At 36.0% G+C, this 23927-nt stretch overlaps 1 protein-coding gene across 29 annotated transcripts; it reads right to left on the reverse strand.

The window, feature by feature from the left end:
- Positions 1–140: 140 nt before the first annotated feature.
- LOC150030421 (pyrophosphate--fructose 6-phosphate 1-phosphotransferase subunit beta-like) lies at positions 141–23323 on the reverse strand. Of its 29 annotated transcripts, none has more exons than XR_016526911.1 (19): positions 21313–23011; positions 20930–21222; positions 20690–20795; positions 20462–20525; positions 19293–20130; positions 18842–19164; positions 10405–10485; positions 9289–9950; positions 8805–8864; positions 7444–7698; positions 6961–7020; positions 5413–5574; positions 5246–5314; positions 5013–5066; positions 4822–4926; positions 4513–4615; positions 1551–4348; positions 1051–1166; positions 141–915 (listed from the first exon to the last, which is right to left on the reverse strand). XR_016526911.1 is itself a non-coding variant. In XM_090309741.1 (16 exons), exons 13-16 carry the CDS (start codon positions 5278–5280, stop codon positions 4340–4342), a joined length of 252 nt encoding a protein of 83 aa, XP_090165867.1. In that variant the 5' UTR covers positions 5281–5314; positions 5413–5574; positions 6961–7020; positions 7444–7698; positions 8805–8864; positions 9289–9950; positions 10405–10485; positions 18842–19164; positions 19293–20130; positions 20462–20525; positions 20690–20795; positions 20930–21222; positions 21313–23020; the 3' UTR covers positions 1599–4339. The 29 variants fall into 29 exon arrangements, 2 of the variants coding, with proteins under 2 accessions (XP_090165867.1, XP_090165866.1); XR_016526909.1 differs by having other exon boundaries at positions 1035–1166; XR_016526907.1 differs by lacking the exon at positions 141–915 and having other exon boundaries at positions 986–1166.
- Positions 23324–23927: the final 604 nt, after the last annotated feature.

Below are 23927 nucleotides of genomic sequence, written 5' to 3' on the forward strand. Positions count from 1 at the left end.
TCTAACCAACTATGGAATTTGACCCTAAAGACAAAATAGGGGGTAAAAAAAAGGAGAAAAAAAAAAAAAGGGGGACTTAATTAAAATATCTTATCCAAATTCTGAAAAATAGGTTCGATTTTATTCCATTTGGTTGTGTAAGATACCTATATCCAGATCACCTACTCCATTCTTCTTTTAGATTTGAACTTGCATAATCAATGGTAGGATTCGGATCTGACCTCCTCACATGACAAATGGAGCGGCGTGAATTATAATATAAGACTGGGAAGGAGATTAAAGGAAACGACATTTGCTCTAGAAAGAGATCATATTACCATCTAGTTCCACCATTGTCTTCTTGATCACAGGCTTGAACTTACTTGCCAAACGAATTCTACCTTTAGAAAGAGATCATCAAATGATAAATATTAAACTAGACTTCATGAAGATGTTCTATCAATCCAAAGCCTTTCAAAATTGTTAAGAGAAAAGATACTCCACTTTTATCCTTGTTTTTCTGATCTTACATGCACCTTGACTAGTCTTTATAGTATTGTATAAGTAACTATTAAGTTATTTGGATACTCTAAAAAAGAAAAAAATAAATAAACTTTTAAGTCTCATCAACTAGAAAATTGTTGTCTTTTTAATATAGATTGGAGAGTTTTTTTCATCTTTCATTTTTATTCTTCTAGTGATCTCCATTTATTCTCATTTTGGCTGGATAATTGATACTCTGTTTATCATTTCCCTTCTTATTCTCCATAAAAAATATTCTATAAAAAAAATTATTAACGTGTTATTCAAGAAAACATGAGAACAGGAATGCACGTTTTCATGAAAAAATCATACCGTGTCTGCTCTCCACATCCATTAACGAAGTCAATGCAGTTTCGCCAGCCATCCAATCTTCAACAGAAGCAGCCAAATTTCCTACCCGGTATGCATAACTAGTAAGTAATAGAAATGAGGAAAAAATCTATGGAGGAAACTGATATCAAGAAAAAGAATGAAAGGTCAAAAGGTTAGAGACTAAAATGATCAGGAGGTACAAGAAGTGGGACAGACAGATCGATGATATTGGTCCAGTTTTTCCACTCTGGAGGAGAGCTCCAGCAGTGTAACCCAAAGCATAGCAATAAGTTGAATCAAAGTTCGTGGGTAAACCACACATCCCTTTGTACCTATAAGTCAAAAGAAGAAATAAACATAGATAACACACAGAGCACTAACCAGCAAAGTATAATTTTTTTCGTATCATCTCATGGCCATTCGCTCGTACCATTGGTAAGTTTACATTTGAAAGTCAAGTAGCTGTAAGCCTAACCCATCACTTGATTGGGCATTTTCTTTACGAGTTCATAATGGAAGTCTAGATACTTGATACCCCTAATTATCAAATATGAATTTAAAAGATCTTGATGCATTTACCAACATGCATGTTTTTGAGATCTCAACTGATTTGCCTACTACCCAAGTGCTAAATATAATATGTGTTAATCACTAAATTATTAAACAGGAGCGTTTAAGTAAAACAGCAAAAGTTCAAGCACGAATAGAATAAGTACCCAAAGAAATGTGACTACCCCTTGAATTGGCCGCCAATTATATGCACCTTGTTGCCTTCTCTTTTCCATCTCAATTTCATGGAAAGACGTGTATAAAACAAAAAGAAAAAACAATTACTTGGAATGGAGCGTTAAAGTAAAACAGCAAAAGTTCAAGCACGAGTAGTAAGTTTCATTTCCCATAACCTATCCTCATCTATAATATTTATTTTTCCATAACCTATCCTCATCTATAATATCATGGGCAAGAATTTCATTGAGTTCCGAAATAAGCTGTTGCACCTGTAGAAAGCGGGTTATAAATGATATCAGTTCAAGAATGACATATTGATCCCTTTAGACTCTCTCTTTAGACTCTCTCTCGAGTCTCTCTTGAGTAGCTCTTTAGACTCTCTCTTTAGGTTCTCCATTTTCTTTATGTTGTGCTCGACATCCCTTTAGAGCTACTCGAGAGAGAGAGTCTAAAGAAAGAACCTAAGATTTGAAAGAGCTAAGTTAGAATCTAGACTCGAGAGAGCAAGATTAGAACTGCATAAACAAAAGATAAGAACCTAGAGAAAAATTCTGTTTGCCAACCTGCATCGCATGCATCCTAGAGATAGGTATGGTATTATGTGGTCGCCTTATATGTGTATGCGTCATTTTTTCATCGCATAAATAAGAATAGAGGCTTATGTATAGGTCCTATAGTCTTATCGCATATATCGCATGCGTTCTAGCATTAAAAGTCGTAGCATTCGCATCAAGAGATGATTTACTATTGTATGTGTGTTGCATGATCGCATAGCATGAACACATCCTAAGAAGTGTTAGCCGAAACTCTTCTCAACCCATTCACCGCATACTCATCGCGTCTTCCGTTTTATAACTCTTTTCGAATTCCGCTGCATTTGTTTATTTTTATTACCACAAACAACATTCCCAATAACTACTTGATTTATTTGGTTACCGCAAATTGTTCTGAGAAATTACCACCGCATATTTTTTCCCAAGTCCCTGTGTTTGACCCTGAACTTACCAAGAAACTCAGTGGGGTTTTACTTGAATTCCACTGAGAAAACTTAAGTGCTCAACGCATTTTCATCCATAATTCCACCTCATAAAATAACGCATCAGGTGCCATGGATGGGCGGTGGAGCTGACTCTCCCGAGATCTAGCTCCGATCGTAGGCTTTGGTCGTTTCTCGGAATGGATATAGGAGATGAAGATTCTCAAGCCTTCTTCTCACGCATTTGTCTGGATCGCAGGGAAAAACTCTAGATAAGTTGGCATTCTGCTCACCGGCTTCTTTATATAGAGATTGGATCGCCGACAGCATTAATGGACTGCTCTGATTCTGACATTCGCGACGTGTTAGTCCTTTCTAAATCTCTGCTGCTAATGGCGTAGTAGGTGAAATGTCAACATCAGTTTTTTATTTTCCCAAGATGTACGTCAGCGTTCATTCCACCAACCTTGCGTTGATCCCTCTATTATGCGTTATCGTGTAGCCGCAATCTTGCAGTGACCGCATTCGCTTAATACCGCAACTTCGACACGGTGATCGCAATCGCTTGACGAGCGCAACTACCATGCGATGGACGCATGCCTTGCCTTCATTTTGGCTTACCCCTATATGTGTCATGCGGACATCCAATTATGAGCAAGACGCTCCTTTCTCAAACTAGACTCATACATACTTACCAGCGGAATTGCGGTATTTCTTTATGCGTTGATCCTGGCAAATTACTTTCGTTTTGGCTTGCCCCCACGTGTGTCTTGCGGACATCCAACTACAGGTATGTGTCATTCACAACTTAACTCTTATCAACATGTGTTTCTCCATTGCGTTGGCAGTGGAGTTGTTATTCTAATTTTCCTTTTTTTTCTTCATATAGCTAAAAATAGCAAGGTTGAAAATAAATACCTCACCCCAAAATTTAAAATGCGACAATGTCCTCCTTGCCAATAGATTGAAAGAAGTCATGCGATGTTCTTAAGAAGTTTGGTAAAGGATCAGTTTGAAAGAAAGCTAGCCGACTACTAACTTTTAGAAACATTTCTTGAGGTGATTGTCCTAAAAATAAGTTAACTCTAGTATATAAAAAAAAATAGATGCATGTGATTCATCATTGAAATCATAAATGGCAAAGAGAAAGCATGCGGCGACTTACTAAATTTATCAATGTTAAATGATTGCGGTAATCAAACAGGATGCGGTGATAAAACTTTCAAAATTAAAATACGATGCGATGGTGCAGAATTTGGAATAGAGTGAAGGAAAAATACAACCCCAAAATGTGCGCTGTCGTCGGCATTGTTTGTCGATGCCTCCTTCTTTGCGGCGATCTTCCTTTGCATTCCATCAAAGAAAACATTGAGAGGGTAATGATAATAATAAAGTAGTTGTATCTTCATGCGGCGCCTCCGCAATCGTGTGCCTTGATCGTTTGCAAAGAAAACATTGAGAGGGTAATGATAACAATAAAAGAAAGTTAGCAAAATTTTTCTCGCCCTTTTTTCTTTTTTTTTTGAAAGACGTAAAAGCAAATATATGATAACAGGTAATAATAAGGTGATGAAAGTTCATGAAGTATTGATGTAGAAAAAGGATATTCGAAAAGAATGCATCCGTGATGAGGTCTTCACATAGTAACTCAAGGACTACTTATTCCAAGCTGGGCCTTTCACGTCCACGGTGGCATTTTCTTCTTCTCTCGTTCTTCCAGAATCTTGACTGTTTTAATCCGGACCTTTTTCGATTGATGTTTATTATGATTTCCTCTTTGTGCACATTACCAATCATTTTTTAATATATCTGCATAAATATCAGCAGAGCCTATTAAGAGTCTCATCTCATGAATGCGATATTCCATTTTTTCCTTGAGTTCTTGAAGAAACTACTTCAACTTTGAAAGAGTCACCAAAGTTCAATCCAAACGAAATATCAATTCTAAAGTAGTTACAAAGAGAAATGAGTACCTTGCAAGCAGAATCAAATCCAAAACTTGTGGTGACCTCTTTGCATTTGAGATCACCATCAATAGTTTTGGGCAACCAATCACTCGGGTTCAAATTCTTACTCCTAATTTGAAAACAACAGATAGAAGGGGAATATAAATAACAGAGTCTTGCACACACAAAAAATGGTACCCTATAGTAATTAATTACTCAACCTTATATTTCTGCAATAAAAATAACATATAATAGCTTATCTATGACAATGAAAGTAAGAAAGAGAGAGAAAAAAGGAGGGAGGCAATAAACAAATTTCATAGTTTTGAAAAATACATAAAGTTTTCAGCGAGGAGACAGACATTTGTGTTGGAATCATCTCCACCAATTGACAAGGCCATCCAAATCAAGCTTCTTAGCAGTTTCTTCAGCTTGCTTAAACTGGAAATAGAAACGAACAGTCAATTAATGCATTGACTACAACCAAGACGTCTCAAAATGAAAATTCTGGAAAGAAAGAATTTCACCTGATCTAGTGTTTCAATCTTGTCCCTCCCACTGCATATCATATCAAAACCACCCTGATAAAACAAAAATTCATTTAAATCAAGAATTGCATTCAAATGGCAATCACTTCGCATCGAGACCACACATATTCACACTAACAATTCTAACAACTGAAAGCTAGAAATCCCTTCAAGAAAATTAACCTGATTGCGATATGGGTAGATAAATTATGCAGTCAGTTCTACATATTTACCTTTCATGATCCCTGTAGGACACCCTTGAAACCATACAACGTGCTTCCTTTTACTCACCTGTAAGAAATCTTCACCAAAATCATAGAAGCTGCTAATTAGCCACAACTTGAACAAAAAAGCAAACATTTATTCTTGATTTATAAATGTGGACACAATGAGACCCTACCAAATAGTCCAGAAATCACATTATGCCCTCCCAGTGCTTGGCCACCAAACTAGACAACTCCGATCTTCAATTTCTTATTCACCTGCACCGAACTGGAATCACTTGGCACCAACATTGCCGACTGTTGGCCGAAAAGATCAGGAAACAGCTTTGTGATATCATCTGCACGCACATATAAAAAAATTCAAACACTCTAAAACCTTAAGAAGTGGCAACTGGCCTCAAACGCATTCAGTAAAACTCAAGTTCCAAACAAAAGCGAGATTTACAATCATAAGCAAAACATAGTAAAAGAACAAACAAAACTCAATGCATGTCACTACTCTTCCTTTGAGACATCAATCAACTCAGTTACCAAACGGAGTAAAAAAAAAAAACACGTTATGAAGGCTAAAAACTCCAAAACAAGAAGAGAATGTAAATGATCTATGGATAATAAACACCCGGATTGTCAGCGGCAGAGCTAGGAGGGCCATCGAGGATTTTGAAGGGGTTTTTGGGAATAGAGGGAAAAGGGAGAGGTTGATCGATACAGTGGGCTTGGACTTCGATATACACAGTAGAAACAAGGCCGATCTCCGACGGAGAAGATGCAATGACGAGGGAAACATCGGCATTGGCGATGAAAGGCGGAGACATTGGTAGGAGAGAAATGAAGATGAAAATGGGGAGATAGGTAGAGAAATGAAAGATTGAATCAATGAAAGAAGTGGAAAATTGAGTGTTCGACAAGGTCGAGAAGATGAAGGACTTGACTAGAATAAGAGGAAGGAGCTTGTGGACAAAATGGATAACACTCTAAGAAGGGATTTTGATGCTCCAAAAGCTCCATATGAGTCCCTGATGTGAGGATTTGGCCAGCAAGAGACTAAAATTTTTATGGCTAAAACAACGAGAGAGAGAGAGAGAGAGGGTTTCAATGAAACGAAATTTTTCATTGAAAAAATGAAAAGAGATATTTGGTCTCCAAGCGAATGTAACAATTTAGTCTACTTTAAAACACATTTGGTCTCCACGAAATTAATCAATTGGCATACAGATAAAGACCTCCACCACATTTGATGAAAACCCAACCTTAGCAAAAAGAAAAGGCTTAAAACATAAATCCCAACCAAAAACACCTGGAGACTCTAGTGGAAAAGGGACAACCAAGGTAAATGTTTAGAACTCGGCTATGCTACACAAAACTTGCCAATTCAGGCCTAAGACATATGAGGTTTTTTGCAAACCTGGAAGGCATTAATAGTTCCCACAGAAAATCTCAAGAAAATATATGAACTTTAAAATGGGATTTTTATTTACCACCAAGAAGTAGGAGAAACGTAAGAATAGCAAAACAAATAAATAGGCACTTGAGCTAAATTTTACAAAGACTAATTCAAGTGTGACATAATATTTGACAAAGACTAATTCAAATATTTTTTAAAACAAGGATAAAATAAAGAGCTAGATTTTAAGATAGAAAAAGCAAGATTTAGAGTTAATATGTGACTAAATCACTCAAATTTAATAGCCTGAAGGTAAAAGACTACTACAACTTTTTCATACCTTTTAGTGTGTTCTTCTACTCCGTAACTTGAATTATGGACAAAAATGAAGTGATTCAGCCTAGCAAAAAAGTACATGATTAACTAACCAAATACAACAGTCGTAACAATTTTTTATATTGTTTAAACTAACATCCACACTAATGATACACACACGCAACACTAAGGACCAAGTTACTTTACTAATATTTCAATATTTTAGCTTTAATGACATTTAGCTATAAACTAAATAATAATACTTGAAGTATCAAATTTTAACAAAGGGCAAACAAAAAGAGAGAGAAATAGAAGAAAGGAGTATCAATGGAAATGAGATGAAGAAAACAGAAAAACAAAAAGATATTGAGATACAATCATATGAATGGAGAAAATTAAGCAAGAGATGGAGAAGATAGACGGAGAAACAGAGATAAAAAAAAGAAAGAAAAAGGAGAAAGAAGAAAAGGATAAAGAAAGACAAGAAGAAAGAAATCAAGTGAAATACCATAAGATGGAGAGAGAAAGAACTAGCCCTTTGTTTCGCCAACAAAGAAGTCATCTTTGACGATTTCTCATTCCTTCTTTGCCGAGCCGCCTCTCTTCGCCATTCTTTGCCGAGCCGCCTCTCTTCGCCATTCGAAGTACTACCTCTACCTTCCCTTTCGAGAACATACCCAGGAGCCCTCCTTTTCCAATAATTAAAAGAAATACCATAAAGCTTCGTCTATGATTTTGCCGGCCAGCCCTTTAGAAGACAATACTAAGCAAAAATACACACCAACAAAATTAGACATTACAATGAACTTAACACATTACTAATAATTCTCGGGTCAAATACACAGTAGAAATACCATAGGGCTTGGACTTCGACATACACAGTAGAAACAAGGCCGATCTCCGACGGAGAAGATGCAATGACTAGGGAAACATCGGCATTAGCGATGAAAGGCAGAGACATTGGTAGGAAAGAAATGAAGATGAAAATGGGGAGATAGGTAGAGAAATGAAAGATTGAATCAATGAAAGAAGTGGAAAATTGAGTGTTCGACAAGGTCGAGAAGATGAAGGACTTGACTAGAATAAGAGGAAAGAGCTTGTGGACAAAATGGATAACACTCTCAGAAGGGATTTTGATGCTCCAAAAGCTCCATATGAGTCCCTGATGTGAGGATTTGGCCAGCAAGAGACTAAAATTTTTATGGCTAAAACAACGAGAGAGAGAGAGAGAGAGGGTTTCAATGAAAAGAAATTTTTCATTGAAAAAATGAAAAGAGATATTTGGTCTCCAAGCGAATGTAACAATTTAGTCTACTTTAAAACACATTTGGTCTCCACGAAATTAATCAATTGGCATACAGATAAAGACCTCCACCACATTTGATGAAAACCCAACCTTAGCAAAAAGAAAAGGCTTAAAACATAAATCCCAACCAAAAACACCTGGAGACTCTAGTGGAAAAGGGACAACCAAGGTAAATGTTTAGAACTCGGCTATGCTACACAAAACTTGCCAATTCAGGCCTAAGACATATGGGAGGTTTTTTGCAAGACCTGGAAGGCATTAATAGTTCCCAAAGAACCAACCAAGAAAATAAAGGAACTTTCTATGGGATTTTTAGTTTTCACCAAGAAGTGAGAACGTAAGAATAGCAAAACAAATAAATAGGCACTTGAGCTAGATTTTACAAAGACTAATTCAAGTGTGACATAATATTTGACAAAGACTAATTCAAATATTTTTTAAAACAAGGATAAAATAAAGAGCTAGATTTTAAGATAGAAAAAGCAAGATTTAGAGTTAATATGTGACTAAATCACTCAAATTTAATAGCCTGAAGGTAAAAGACTACTACAACTTTTTCATACCTTTTAGTGTGTTCTTCTACTCCGTAACTTGAATTGGGGACAAAAATGAAGTGATTCAGCCTAGCAAAAAAGTACATGATTAACTAACCAAATACAACAGTCGTAACAATTTTTTATATTGTTTAAACTAACATCCACACTAATGATACACACACGCAACACTAATGACCAAGTTACTTTACTAATATTTCAATATTTTAGCTTTAATGACATTTAGCTATAAACTAAATAATAATACATGAAGTATCAAATTTTAACAAAGGGCAAACAAAAAGAGAGAAAGAAATAGAAGAAAGGAGTATCAATGGAAATGAGATGAAGAAAACAGAAAAACAAAAAGATATTGAGATACAATCATATGAATGGAGAATATTAAGCAAGAGATGGAGAAGATAGACGGAGAAACAGAGATAAAAAAAGAAAGAAAAAGGAGAAAGAAGAAAAGGATAAAGAAAGACAAGAAGAAAGAAATCAAGTGAAATACCATAAGATGGAGAGAGAAAGAACTAGCCCTTCGTTTCGCCAACAAAGAAGTCATCTTTGACGATTTCTCATTCCTTCTTTGCCGAGCCGCCTCTCTTCGCCATTCGAAGTACTACCTCTACCTTCCCTTTCGAGAACATACCCAGGAGCCCTCCTTTTCCAATAATTAAAAGAAATACCATAAATCTTCGTCTATGATTTTGCCGGCCGACCCTTTACAAGACAATACTAAGCAAAAATATACACCAACAAAATTAGACATTACAATGAACTTAACACATTACTAATAATTCATGTAAGAATGGAAACTACAAAGAATTTAGGTATCTCACTTCCAACTATGGAATTTGACCCGAGACTTCATTAAAATATCTTATCCAAATTCTGAAAAATAGGTTCGATTTTCATCAATTTGGTTGTGTAAGATACCTATATCTAGATCACCTGCTCCATTCTTCTTTTAGATTTGAACTTGCATAATTAATGGTAGGATTCTGATCTGACCTCCTCACATGACAAATCGAGCGGCGTGAATTATAATATAAGACTGGGAAGGAGATTAAAGGAAACGACATTTACTCTAGAAAGAGATCATATTACCATCTAGTTCCACCATTGTCTTCTTGATCACAGGCTTGAACTTACTTGCCAAACGAATTCTACCTTTAGAAAGAGATCATCAAATGATAAATATTAAACTAGACTTCATGAAGATGTTCTATCAATCCAAAGCCTTTCAAAATTGTTAAGAGAAAAGATACTCCACTTTTATCCTTGTTTTTCTGATCTTACATGCACCTTGACTAGTCTTTATAGTATTGTATAAGTAACTATTAAGTTATTTGGATACTCTAAAAAAGAAAAAAATAAATAAACTTTTAAGTCTCATCAACTAGAAAATTGTTGTCTTTTTAATATAGATTGGAGAGTTTTTTTCATCTTTCATTTTTTTTCTTCTAGTTATCTCCATTTGTTCTCATTTTGGCTGGATAATTGATACTCTGTTTATCATTTCCCTTCTTATTCCCCATAAAAAATATTCTATAAAAAAAATTATTAACGTGTTATTCAAGAAAACATGAGAACAGGAATGCACGTTTTCATGAAAAAATCATACCGTGTCTCCTCTCCACTTCCATTAACGAAGTCAATGCAGTTTCGCCAGCCATCCAATCTTCAACAGAAGCAGCCAAATTTCCTACCCGGTATGCATAACTAGTAAGTAATAGAAATGAGGAAAAAATCTATGGACGAAACTGATATCAAGAAAAAGAATGAAAGGTTAAAAGGTTAGAGACTAAAATGATCAGGAGTACAAGAAGTGGGACAGACAGATCGATGATATTGGTCCAGTTTTTCCACTCTGGAGGAGAGCTCCAGCAGTGTAACCCAAAGCATAGCAATAAGTTGAATCAAAGTTCGTGGGTAAACCACACATCCCTTCGTACCTATAAGTCAAAAGAAGAAATAAACAGAGATAACACACAGAGCACTAACCAGCAAAGTATAATTTTTTTCGTATCATCTCATGGCCATTCGCTCGTACCATTGGTAAGTTTACATTTGAAAGTCAAGTAGCTGTTAAGCCTAACCCATCACTTTGAGTGGGCATTTTCTTAACGAGTTCATAATTGGAAGTCTTAGAAGACTTGATACCCCTAATATAATCAAATATGAATTTAAAAGATCTTGATGCATTTACCAACATATGCCATGTTTTTTGAGATCTCAACTGAATTTGCCTATGTTACCCAAGTGCTAACATATAATATGTGTTAATCACAAAATTAATTAAACAAGCGTTTAAGTAAAACAGCAAAAGTTCAAGCACGAATAGAATAAGTACCCAAAGAAATGTGACCAGCCCCTATGATTTGCGCCCATTATATGCACCTTGATTGCCTTCTCTTTCCAACTCATTTTCAAGAAAGACTGTGTAAAAACAAAAAGATAAAACAATTACTTGGAATGGAGCGTTAAAGTAAAACAGCAAAAGTTCAAGCACGAGTAGTAAGTTTCATTTCCCATAACCTATCCTCATCTATAATATTTTTTTTTCCATAACCTATCCTCATCTATAATATCATGGGCAAGAATTTCATTGAGTTCCGAAATAAGCTGTTGCACCTGTAGAAAGCGGGTTATAAATGATATCAGTTCAAGGATGACATATTGATCCCTTTAGACTCTCTCTCGAGTCTCTCTCGAGTAGCTCTTTAGACTCTCTCTTTAGGTTCTCCATTTTCTTTATGTTGTGCTCGACATCCCTTCAGAGCTACTCGAGAGAGAGAGTCTAAAGAAAGAACCTAAGATTTGAAAGAGCTAAATTAGAATCTAGACTCGAGAGTGCAATGATTAGAACTGCATAAACAAAAGATAGGAACCTAGAGATAAATTCTGTTTGCCAACCTGCATCGCATGCATCCTAGAGATAGGTATGATCTTATGTGGTCGCCTTATATGTGTATGTGTCATTTTTTCATCGCATAAATAAGAATAGAGGCTTATGTGTAGGTCCTATAGTCTTATCGCATATAACGCATGCGTTCTAGCATTAAAAGTCGTAGCATTCGCATCGAGTGATGATTTACTATTGTATGTGTGTTGTATGATCGCATAGCATGAACGCATCCTAAGAAGTGTTAGCCGAAACTCTTCTCAACCCATTCATCGCATACTTATCGCGTCTTCCGTTTTATAACTCTTTTCGAACTCCGCTGCATTTGTTTATTTTTATTACCACAAACAACATTCCCAATAACTACTTGATTTATTTGGTTACTGTAAATTCTTCTGAGAAATTACCACCGCATATTTTTTCCCAAGTCCCTGTGTTCGACCCTGGACTTACCAAGAAACTCAGTGGGGTTTACACTTGAATGCCACTGAGAAAACTTAAGTGCTCAACGCATTTTCATCCATAATTCCACCTCATAAAATAACGCATCTAGCTCCGTTAGACGATAACGACTTATCAGAGTGGGAATTCCACCTCCATATTTCACCTTGATTCTTCATCGAAGCTTCGCCGAAGCAAGAGTCTAAAAGGGCTTTCTGCATTCATCCAACCATTATATCACAAGCAGCCTCAACATTCATCTGTGAGAAGCAAGAGATTACTAACAACTGCCCTTCACCTTATTTCTCTATCTTCTTAGTTGTTGTAGCCTTTTGTTTAAGAGATAGTTATTTTGTGTATTCAACAACTATTTTAATATCATCATGTTCACTTTCATCATCTCATCTATCCTCACTTTGGCTTTATCTCTTGTCATAAGTAACTAATTCTAATGGGGTAAGGGTGAAGATTAATATCATGATCTAAGTAGAATTTGTGGAAGTTATTTTGTTTGCTTAATATATGAGTATTCAAATGATTGCCTATGAGTACTCAATGAGTCATGTAGACTAACAACGTAAGACGGAAAGTAGTTGTGGATCTCATTAAGCAAAGCAAGAAATATTTGTCAACCCCGAAGCTTATTTTCTCTACTTGTGTATGTTATATAAGATTAAGTGTAAGTTAATACTAGGTTGTAGGGAAAGCTTGAGGATGCTAAGGAAGGAAAGAAAAATGATTTCAAGTGTTGATTACTAAGGGCTCTCGGGTGCTAAGTGAAAGAGTAAGAAGGCTTGGTTAAGGAGAGAAATTTTGACTAAGTGTTGAAGGTCGCATTGACGGTCATGCTGAGGTGTGCGATGGCCTAAGCATCTTAAGGTTAAGATGAAAGCTAGTGGTGTGAAGAAGAACATTGGCTAAGTGTTGGCCGAGAAGAAGATGCCATGGTCGTGCAATGGTCGGGCAAGGATGTGTGTAAAGTAGGCCCATGCGATGATCTTGAGACTAGGCATCGGGTGCGAGTAAGGGCGCTGAGACGTGCACTAGCTAAGAGGTGTATGCGTCCAAGTAAAGCCATGCGTTGGTAAGAGTTAGTAAGCTATGTGTTGGTGATTAGGGGAAGCTTTTCAGCTTAATCATCGATTGTAGTGGCCAGTTGTCGAGATTAGAAGGTTTAATGTTGACTTAGTGGGATAGGTGGCAGCCTAAGTGTAATTAAGGTCATGCATCTCTTAATCTAAAAGGGAAGCCTCAGTTCAAGAACTTGGTTTGGACAATTCTCTAGTGTTAAACGGGTGATTCCACAGCCATTTGAAGGCTTGAGGAGTGTAGATGAAGCTATGAGGTTGCTGGAAGGAAATTCTTAAGAATTCGAGTTGACATCAGAAGATTTCCTCAAGAGGTCAAGCTCTCAGGTGATTCTGAGCAGGGTGTGAAGATTGAAAAATTTTGACCATATCGTGAAGAATTTGAAGCTCAAATTTTAAGGTAAGTAAGTTAAGACGATTTTAAACAAGTTTGTAGAAGGAAATTTCCCGAAATAATGTCTGGAAAAATAAGTAAATTCAGCTTGAAGTTGAATTTGTATTTTTGAGTTGAATAAGCATGTAGCTGGAACAGTTGAGCACGCAGGCAACTCAACCGGGAAGGCTACAGATGCGCGCAAAGGCAGAATGACGCAAGGCGTTGCATGGGTGTGTACGCTAGGTTGCGCACGAGGGTTGTACAAGTGTGCGCGCGAGGCGCTGCATGCAAAGGTTGAGTATGCATTGATGCGCACAGTTGCGTTAAAAGACAAAATTTACTCCTCGTGCTTAGAAATATGTCTTTGTTGGCTATCCTCTCCATCAACGTGGGTATAAGTGTTCTCATCCACCCTCCCACAAGTATTTTATTTCGATAAATGTCACCTTTCAAGAGGATCAACCCTTCTTTTCTATTAGTCATTTTCAGGGGGAGAGCTCTAATGAAGAGACTAATTGGCCCCCGTCTTCGATCTTTTCTGATTCCCTTCCTGATCCTATCTTGAATATTACCGACACTGTCGCTGTCTTACCTACCAAATAGGTCCATGGATAACATACTATAGGAAGAATCTCAAGAAGGAAATTGTGCCACCTATTGTTTCTCCGGTAACGATCTATGAGTACGACCCAACATTAGCCCAAGGTACTCATACTTTTGTCTTTAATAACCTCGATATTTGTGTTGAGAATGATAATGATGCTCATACTCGTCTCTGATAATATTGGTATTTGTGCTAAAAATGATATGTGTACTGTGGAAGAAAATAGCAAAACTAATGATTGTACCAAGAAAGTTGTGGCTGATATGGCTGGGAATAAACAAGTTGAAGCAACTATTCCAGGTAGTTGACCAAGTAAGAAATATAGAGGTTCTACAAGATGATAGTTAAGCTCAACAATCTCAAACCAGCTCAACTGAAGCTCGTTATGAAAATCATTGGAAGAACTTTCTAAGTCAATCCAATCATGAGGCAATCATTATGCCTCAGGGACCAATGACAAGAGCTAAAAAACTTGAAGAGGGATTAAACGCTTGCTTCCAAGCTAAATTTCCAGCCCATCACGGAGAGTTGCAACCCTTGAAGCTCCAAGAGTCACTTGGGCACCCAAAAGTCCTAATGAATCTGCAAAATTCAGATTCATCCCCGTGTTTAATGCTTGATGTATTAATTTATTTCAATGTATTTACATTTATTAAGGTTCAAGAGTTTTTGTTGAACCTAGTCAATTAAGTGAAAAATTGTGTCCTTTCAAGTTGTCTTTTCAATTAGTATAAATACCTATGTAGTTTGGTCATTGGAACACACTTGAGATTGAATGAAATTTCATTAGAGTTTTTGTCTCTCAAGCTTTATGCTTTTTCTTTGTATTTTTGTGTTTAAAATGCATGTATTAGAACTTTCAATCTAGTTTGATCAATTAGATTGTGGAGAGTTCGACTTCTTAAAGTTAGTAACAAGTTCTCCTTTCTTCTTGATCATCGACCAATCTTCCAAGCCAAATATGTTTAGCTTTCTTGGGGTTGCTTATTAAATAGTTAATCGGGGTTATTCTTATTATCGTTGTGGGCCCTCAATCACGTATGAGAACCCCTTTATTCTAGGTGAAACCCCACAACGATAATAAAAGTAACCCCAATTAACTGTTTAGTAAGCAACCCAAGAAAGCTAAACATATTTGGCTTGGAAGATTGATCGATGATCAACAAGAAAGGAAAACTTATTCCTAACTTCAAGAATTCGAACTCTCCACAATCTAATTGATCAAACTAGATTGAAAGTTCTAATACATGCATTTTAAACACAAAAATACAAAGAAAAAGCATAAAGCTTGAAAGACAAAACCTTTAATGAAAATTTCATTCAATCTCAAGTGTGTTCCAATGACCAAACTACATAGGTATTTATACTGATGGAAAAGACAATTTGAAAAGACACAACTTTTCACCTAATTGACTAAGTTCAACAAAAACTCTTTGAGGACATACATGAACCTTAATAAATGTAAATACATTGAAATAAATTAATACATCAAGCATTAAACACGGGGATGAATCTGAATTTTGCAGATTCATTAGGACTTTTGGGTGCCCAAGTGACTCTTGGAGCTTCAAGGGTTGCAACTCTTCGTGATGGGCTGGAAATTTAGCTTGGAAGCAAGCGTTTAATCCCTCTTCAAGTTTTTTAGCTCTTGACATTGGTCCTTGAGGCATAATGATTGCCTCATGATTGGATTGACTTGAAAAGTTCTTACAATGATTTTCACCACGAGCTTCAGTTGAGCTGGTTTGAGATTGTTGAACTTCACTTTCATCTTTTAGAACCTCAATATTGCTTACTTGGCCAACTCCTTATGATTGTCACTATTTGCTTATCAGAATGGAACTCTACGCTAGAGACTAAGTGTGGAATTTCTAATGGAAGGTCAGATAGAGTAAAAGGTGGAGATTCCTCCCTTGATCTTCCTATTGCCTTAAGAAAAAGAATCAAGTCCTGCCTTAAGCACCCAATGCGGAGTTATCTGTCGTATGGTAACCTTTCACCTGAGTTCAGAACTCTTACTACAAGTCTATAAACAGTAACGATACCAAATAATTTATAAGTAGCAATGGAAATCCCCGAGTGAAAAACTACAATTATGGAAGAAATGAGGGCTCTTGAGAAAAACAATACTTGGGATCGTCTGTCTCTTCCTAAAGAGCATAAGACGGTTGGATGCAAATAGGGGTTCACCATAAAGTACAAGTCTGATGGGACGCTTGACAGTTATAAGGTCAGGCTAGTTGCTAAAGGATTTACTCAGACCTTTGGAATAGACTACTGTAAGACTTTTTCTCTGGTTGCAAAACTAAACATAGTTCGACATGGTTGTGAACAAAGACTGGCCTTTCCATCATCTAGATGTGAAAAATGCATTTCTCAATGGTGAGTTAAAAGAGGAAGTCTACATGAGTCCTCCAGGTTTTGAAGCTCAGTTTGATCACGAAGGGTGTAAGCTAAGAAAGTCATTATACAGATTAAAATAGTCTCCAAGAGCGTGGTTCGACAGGTTTACTACCTTCGTTAAATCTCAAGGTTATACTCAGGGACACTCTGATCACACTCTGCTTACAAAAAGGTCAGTGTCAGGAAAGAGTGTCGTTCTCATTGTATATGTGGATGATATTGTGTTATCCCGATGATACTACAGAGATTGACAGACTGAAAAAGAAAATGGCTAAGGAGTTTGAGATTAAAGACCTCGGAAGATTCAAGTACTTTCTTGGGACGAAAGTAGCACGATTAAAAGAGGGAATTTCAGTCTCTCAACAGAAATACACACTTGACTTGATAAAAGAAACAAGTATAACTGGATGCAAAGTTGATAACCCCGTAGAAGTCAATACCAAGCTTGGCGACTCTATTAACTTTCCTGTTAATAAAGAAAGATATCAATGTTTAGTAGGGAAACTAATTTACCTATCCCATACTAGACCAGACATATCCTACGTCGTCAGTGTGGTAAGCCAGTTTATGCAAGCACTATGAAGAGCATATGAAGGTTGTTGAACGCATCCTAAGATATTTACAAACTACTCCCAGTAAGGGTTAGATGTTCAAGAAAACTGACAAACGAGGTATCTCACTTATACTGACACTGACTGGACAGGCTCTATTGTAGACAAAAAGTCACATTTGGGTACTGTACCTTTTTGTGGGGAAATCTTGTCACTTGGAGAAGTAAGAAACAAATGGTGGTTGTTAGAAGCAGTGTTGAAGCAGAATACATGGCTATAAGTCTGGGAATATGTGAAGAAATCTGGTTAAAGAAAGTTTTGTCAAACCTGTGTCGGGATTGTGATCATCTGATGAAGCTCTACTGTGACAACAAAACTGCAATAAGTATAGCAAATAATCTGGTTCAAGATGATAGAACCAAACACGTTGAAATCGATAGACACTTCATCAAAGAAAGATTGGACAGTGACAGTATCTACATTCAATACATCTCTTTCGATCAACAGGTCACAGACATCTTCATAGACAAAAGGACTTAACAGACAGAGTTTTGATTTTTGTGTCAGCAAGTTAGGTCTTATTAACATCTATGCCCCAATTTGAGAGAGAATGTTGAAAATAAAAAAGGACTTCACTTTTGAACCCTAAGGGCATTTTAGTAGTTTCATCTTGCCCTAGTCTGTATTAGGGTTTCCTACATCTCTATTTATATTTGTGCCCTGTTCTGTATGAAACATAGAAAATAATAATAAAAAGAGTGATTGTATCGTGGTTTTTTCTCCCTGTTCTAGGATTTTCCACGTAAAATGTTGTGTTCTTCTCTTCTCTTTGTTTCATCAAATAGGAACCTTCCCCTCTTGTATCAAACACTTTATTCATTCTAATAAAATATTCATAATCTTGATTCTTGGAGAGAATTCTCCTTTTATCTCCTTTAGGAGACATCAATTTGGTACCAGAGCATCCGTGGGCCAATATTGACTGCCGCCAGTGGAACTCCAAGAAACTCTTAGTGACGTCGATCACAAGAGGAAGCTTTGTGAGTTGTCCTCATTGTCGAACAACTAACATCTAATTAGGGGGAACCCTTGAAATTCCAAGAAAGAAAGAAGAAACCGAAGATTTATCAAGATTTTGCAAGAATTGACTATTATCGATCAAAGAAGACGTCCAAGAAAAAAAAAATCAGCAGTTGGTATAGGCAAGAAAATAAAATTTACTTCCAAAAACAAAGTTGGAATTCTGACTCAAGTGGTTCAAAAGAAGAATTCCAACATACTAATTTTGTCCATGCTCGATTTTCTCAAAGCACCTATCATTATCCACATTGGAAATTTAATTCTAGTGATTCTAGTGACTCCAATGATGTTTCTAAGGCAATTTGGGGTGGGATAAGAAGGCAACAATATCGAAAAAGGTCCAAAGATCCAATCAAACCCATGTTTCAAGATATCAACGTAAAGATTGGGAGTTAGATGAATTAAAGAATTATCAAGAATCATCAAGAATGGATTTTTACAGCCCAAGAAAAATGAATTTAAAAGATCTTAATGCATTTACCAACATGCATGTTTTTCAGATCTCAACTGACTTGCCTACTACCCAAGTGCTAAATAATGTGTTATCACTAAATTATTAAACAGGAGCGTATAAGTAAAACAGCAAAAGTTCAAGCACGAATAGAATAAGTACCGAAAGAAATGTGACTGCCACTTGAATTGGCCACCCATTATATGCACCTTCTTGCCTTCTCTTTTTCAACTCAGTTACATGGAAAGACATGTATAAAACAAAAAGAAAAAACAATTACCTGGACATTTCCATGTGGATCTCTTTCAAGCAACAATTGTTCTTGGATTGCTTGTGGAAAATATTCAAAAAGGTGATGAGATTGAGTAGTAAGTTTCTTTTCCCATAACCTATCCTCATCTATAATATTTCTTTTTCCATAACCTATCCTCATCTATAATATCATGGGCAAGAATTTCATTGAGTTCCGAAATAAGTTGTTGCACCTGTAGAAAGTGAGCTATATATGATATCCGTTCAAGAATGACATATTGATCCCAAGAATCTTGGGTTTAGTGGATAGTGAGCATACAACCAAAAGAAATAAACACAATTAGTTACAATAAAGAAATACCTCCGGAATGAAGTCAATCAAACCCTCGGGAATAAGTACAACACCATAATTAATAACCAAGTTCAAAACATTTACTAATTACATCGATAATGTAGTCTGTAACGTTTTTCAAGGTAAGCTTCTTAGCCGCAACCTGCAAAACACATTGTAAATTCGATGTACCCTATAAACTAAAGCTCTATTAATATATGAGTCAACATTCAAAACAAATTATTTTTTGTCTGGAAATTTTGTCGCCTGCATACATTCAAAACCAATAAATCTCTATGAGTCAACTACAACTAGGTGGTAGAGAACAAATTTTTCAAAGCTGACAAAAAAAGGCATCCGATATCACTTAGGCAATTGAATATGATATGGGATGTCAATCCTTAGTTCCATTACACCATATTAAAAGTTTCAACCTAATTCCATGAATCTTTTGTTTATCACAAATTTTTATCTTTACCCTAAGTTTTGTTTGATATTTACCATTCTATGTAAAAATGCAAGAAGATGAAATTCTGAAACAGGATATATTAACTGACTCAACAATTTCAATTTTCATGTTTACATGAGAGTATCTGTTGCAGAGATTATTAGTTATTACTGAGACAAAATCTAGTTCTCAAAGGGAATAAACAACCCTAGGGTTGCATGTGGAGGTAAATGCCCTTCTTGACAAAGATTTCTATCTGGTAAAGCATGTGGAGATAAATGTCCTCCTTGACAAAGGTTTCTATCTTAAGTAGTTTAAATAAAGCAGCTACCTTTTCTCCAATAATAATAATATTTGGATGAGTTTGCAAAGCACACTCTAGTGTGATGTGAGAAGCAGCACGACCCATAAGTCGTCCAACTGTGGATATATGTACACTGTTAATGCAATATGATAATAAACTTGAAACTTGAGTGAGAAAAAAAAGGTATCAACATCACAACAATAAAAAAGTACAATCTCACATTAGGTTAATAAAATTGAGTAGCCGTGAAGTGCTCTGTTTTTTACAGATGAGGCAACAAGATGGGCTTTATTATTGATATTATCTACTTATTTATAAATATATATTTTAAAAAAAGTGGACATATCTGAACTTGAAATACTGGTAATGTCAATATTTCAGTTATTATGAACATGTCAGCACATCAGAACTATTTTTAGTTTCAATTTCATTAAGTAAAATGCTTACAGTGGTAATATTTTCCTGTAGATCGAGCATCAACCATCACATTACCAATCATTTCTGAATATATCTGCATAAACATCAGAAGAGCCTATTAAGCGTCTCATCTCATGAATGCGACATTCCATTTTTTCCTTGAATTCTTGAAGAAACTACTTCAACTTTGCAACAGTCACCAAAGTTGAGTCCAAACGAAATATGAATTCTAAAGCAGTTACAAAGAGAAATGAGTACCTTGCAAGCAGAATCAAATCCAAAACTTGTGGGGACCTCTTTGGATTTGAGATCACCATCAATAGTTTTTGGGCAACCAATCACTCGGGTCTTCATATTCTTACTCCTAATTTGAAAACAATAGAAAGAAGGGGAATATAGATAACAGAGTCTTACACACACAAAAAAAAAAAAAAAAAAAACAGGAGCGTTTAAGTAAAACAGGAAAAGTTCATAATGGATTTGGCATATTTTCAAAACCTGATAACATAATGGATTTTTGATTTTCTCTTGCTTAAACAACCATACTAATGATGGTCTATGAATCCTTGAAGAATGCATATCCCACTCACTTTCAGTCACCAATTAGAACAATATTCTTTCGACTTCTGAACTGTAGGAAGTGTGGCAACTAGCATCAGCAACAGACCTACAAAACCCATATATATTCACCATTTGTGTGACCATAAATGGGTCATGGTATCCACATAGTAAGCCACTTTTGCTGACAAGAATATACTGGAACATGCTAAACCATCTTCTCATCAACAAGTCTGGCAAAGAGGTATTCATGTGGTGAGTACATAGACAACAGATATATACCAAAAAGAGGATACAAGAAAGAAGAAACAAAAGTGTGTTACCTATCATCATGTAATGAACTTACATATAGTAACAACAAAACAGCAGACTAACAAGAAGAAAGATCTGAGTCATTGGAGCTTTCCTGTCCAAGTAGAAACAGTAAATCAACTGGATCAGATGGAAAAAATGATACAAGTTCTCTAATGCCAGTGAAATCATTTCCAAAGATGACATCCACCGGAGAACTGAGCATTAGATACACTCTCCATTTCATCTTTTCATATAGAAATGAGCCTAGACATCTAAAAGAGAAACTCAAACAACAAGCAGATAGAAGTGTGTTTGCAAAATCTATGGTCCTGATGTCAGGATTTTGGAGCAAAATCGAATGAAAAGTTTCAAATACCCCCAAAACAAGTTCCTCTTCAGTTACATTGATAGTTGCTAAAAGCCAAGGTAGTGTGTTGTACATACATCAAAAGCACAATTTTTCATTTCTTTGGTGATAGAGTTGTCCATGACAGTATTGACTTGACTATATATATAGAACTCCTTGAGAAGGTATAAAGAATGTAAAAGTTGACCTGGTTGTGTTTCGAATGTACTAAGACGAAATAAAACTACATGTTCTAATACTTCTTGAATTGATGTTGCTAGATGTGGCACCCTATGAGATGGAGACTTCATAATCGTGACCAGGATTGCACGGGTTGTTGCAAATGTGTCTGGATGTATGCCCATCTCCCCAGTCACATTCTTACGGAGCATACTCGTCAAAATAAGAACTAGTTCTTCAATACGAGATACAACCACTACTCCAGGACACTGAGAAATGCATTTCAAAATGAGACCAAGTGTTTGGCTGTGAATTGGATGGAAAGGAACTTTAGCAACATGACCCAACACTAGAATTAGTGTTGCAAATCCGACCGCAAGCCTTTGATTGAAGGGCAATTCAGCTCTTGAAAGAAGATCAAGGGCCTGAAGACGCAAGCCCTTGTTAAGGGATCCTTACCTTCAGCAATGTGCAACTCATTTCATTATCCTAGAATTCGAAGTTTCTGGCATATGAACTATTTTGAAAAAAGAATGTGTAGTTTTCATGTATTTAACAGCACAAAAATAGCTAGATATCTATGACCTTGACTAGTTTTCATGTATTTACCAACACAAAAATAGCTAGATATCTACGACCTTACTTGAACAGGAACTATTTTATAGGTTGTACATATGTGTCCTTGAATTCTAAAAAAAATCGCTAGATGTCTTTATCTCTGACAGATTATGCTTGTTCAAGAATTTTCAAGACTACGATTAGGATTTGTTTCATAGGTTGTACATCTGTGTCCTTTCGATCTAAAAAAATAGCTAGATATCTTTATCCCTGACAGATTATGCTTGTTCAGAATTTTCAGGACTACGATTGCTCACCTGAAAATCGTAATATCTCAAATACATAATCCACTATATTTTCTTCAACCAATAGTTGGTTTGGCTTGATGGAAGTGCCCTCTGAGGACAGATAACTAATTATTAGCTCCACAGTGTTAAGTTGGAGATCTTAGTCTGACGAAAGCAGAGGACCTTTGATAGAAACTTAAGAGTTGATATGCCATTGCAAAATTTTAGTCATTCAGGGCAGCGTTTGTTAATTTATTGGAAAAGAAGTCGATTAAAATCTTTGGATAAGTGATCTTATCTTGTTTACGGGATTGACTAATCATAATTTAGAAACTTAGAGTTGAGCTAAGAAGTCGGGTAGATGAAAAGTCATCTGGGAATATCTTTTGGGGGTAGAATATCGAATTGAAACCTATAACCATACTGTAGATGCGCAGCTATGTGGTTGAGCTGAATTTTGTAAAATGGTTCTTCAAGTCTGGAAAAAACTTGCACATGAACAAAATGTTTTGAGTTGCATTTTCTTTTAGCTTTTGCTTTCTTTCTTCAATATCCTGGCAAGCAACTTTGTTGGTGGAATGGCATATCCTAAGTCCGAGCTCAAATAGGTCGATTTATCTTGTTGCTTTGGAATTTCAAATTTTTTATTCATTTTGGGCCACTACTCTAATTGGGATTTAAGTAGTTAATAAACTTAATTTCTACTCCTTCCATAGAGTGTTTGAAAATTTTCTGTTATCGGCCTTGCCACAAGATGGTCATGGATCTTTCTATGGGGTTTTCATATTTTAGTTCATTTTATGCTGTTCTTGTACTGATAAAATTAATTTCTTTTGGGGCTGCTTAGTTATGATAAGCAGAGAGATTTATAATTTTTAATAAAGCTATGAGTTTACTACATTTAGAAAGGACTAATGCAGCTTTATTGTGTTTCAGGTTGGGCCTTGTTGCAACCATTAAGGTATGCAGTTTTCCATCCATTATGACATAATACCACGAGTATCCATTTCTTGTATTTTCTCAAAGCATTCAAGTTAGTTGTCAGTATAGAATGATCATGCAGTATTCTCAAGGTTGGAAATAATTATGTTGCATAGCTTTTTTTTTAAACATTTATTCTAGTAGTGATGCACAATGAATGAATGAACAGGAATAGTTAGATACAAATCAATACACATCAGATAAAAGAAGATGAGTATACAAATCAATACATCATTTTCAGTTTTCCATCCATTATGACATAGCTTTTCATAGCTTTTTTTTTAAAACATTT

This window comes from Benincasa hispida, unplaced genomic scaffold, assembly GCF_027475165.1.
Source record: "Benincasa hispida cultivar pf3 unplaced genomic scaffold, pf3_genome.v1.1 HicScf217, whole genome shotgun sequence".
Classification (NCBI taxonomy): domain Eukaryota; kingdom Viridiplantae; phylum Streptophyta; class Magnoliopsida; order Cucurbitales; family Cucurbitaceae; genus Benincasa; species Benincasa hispida.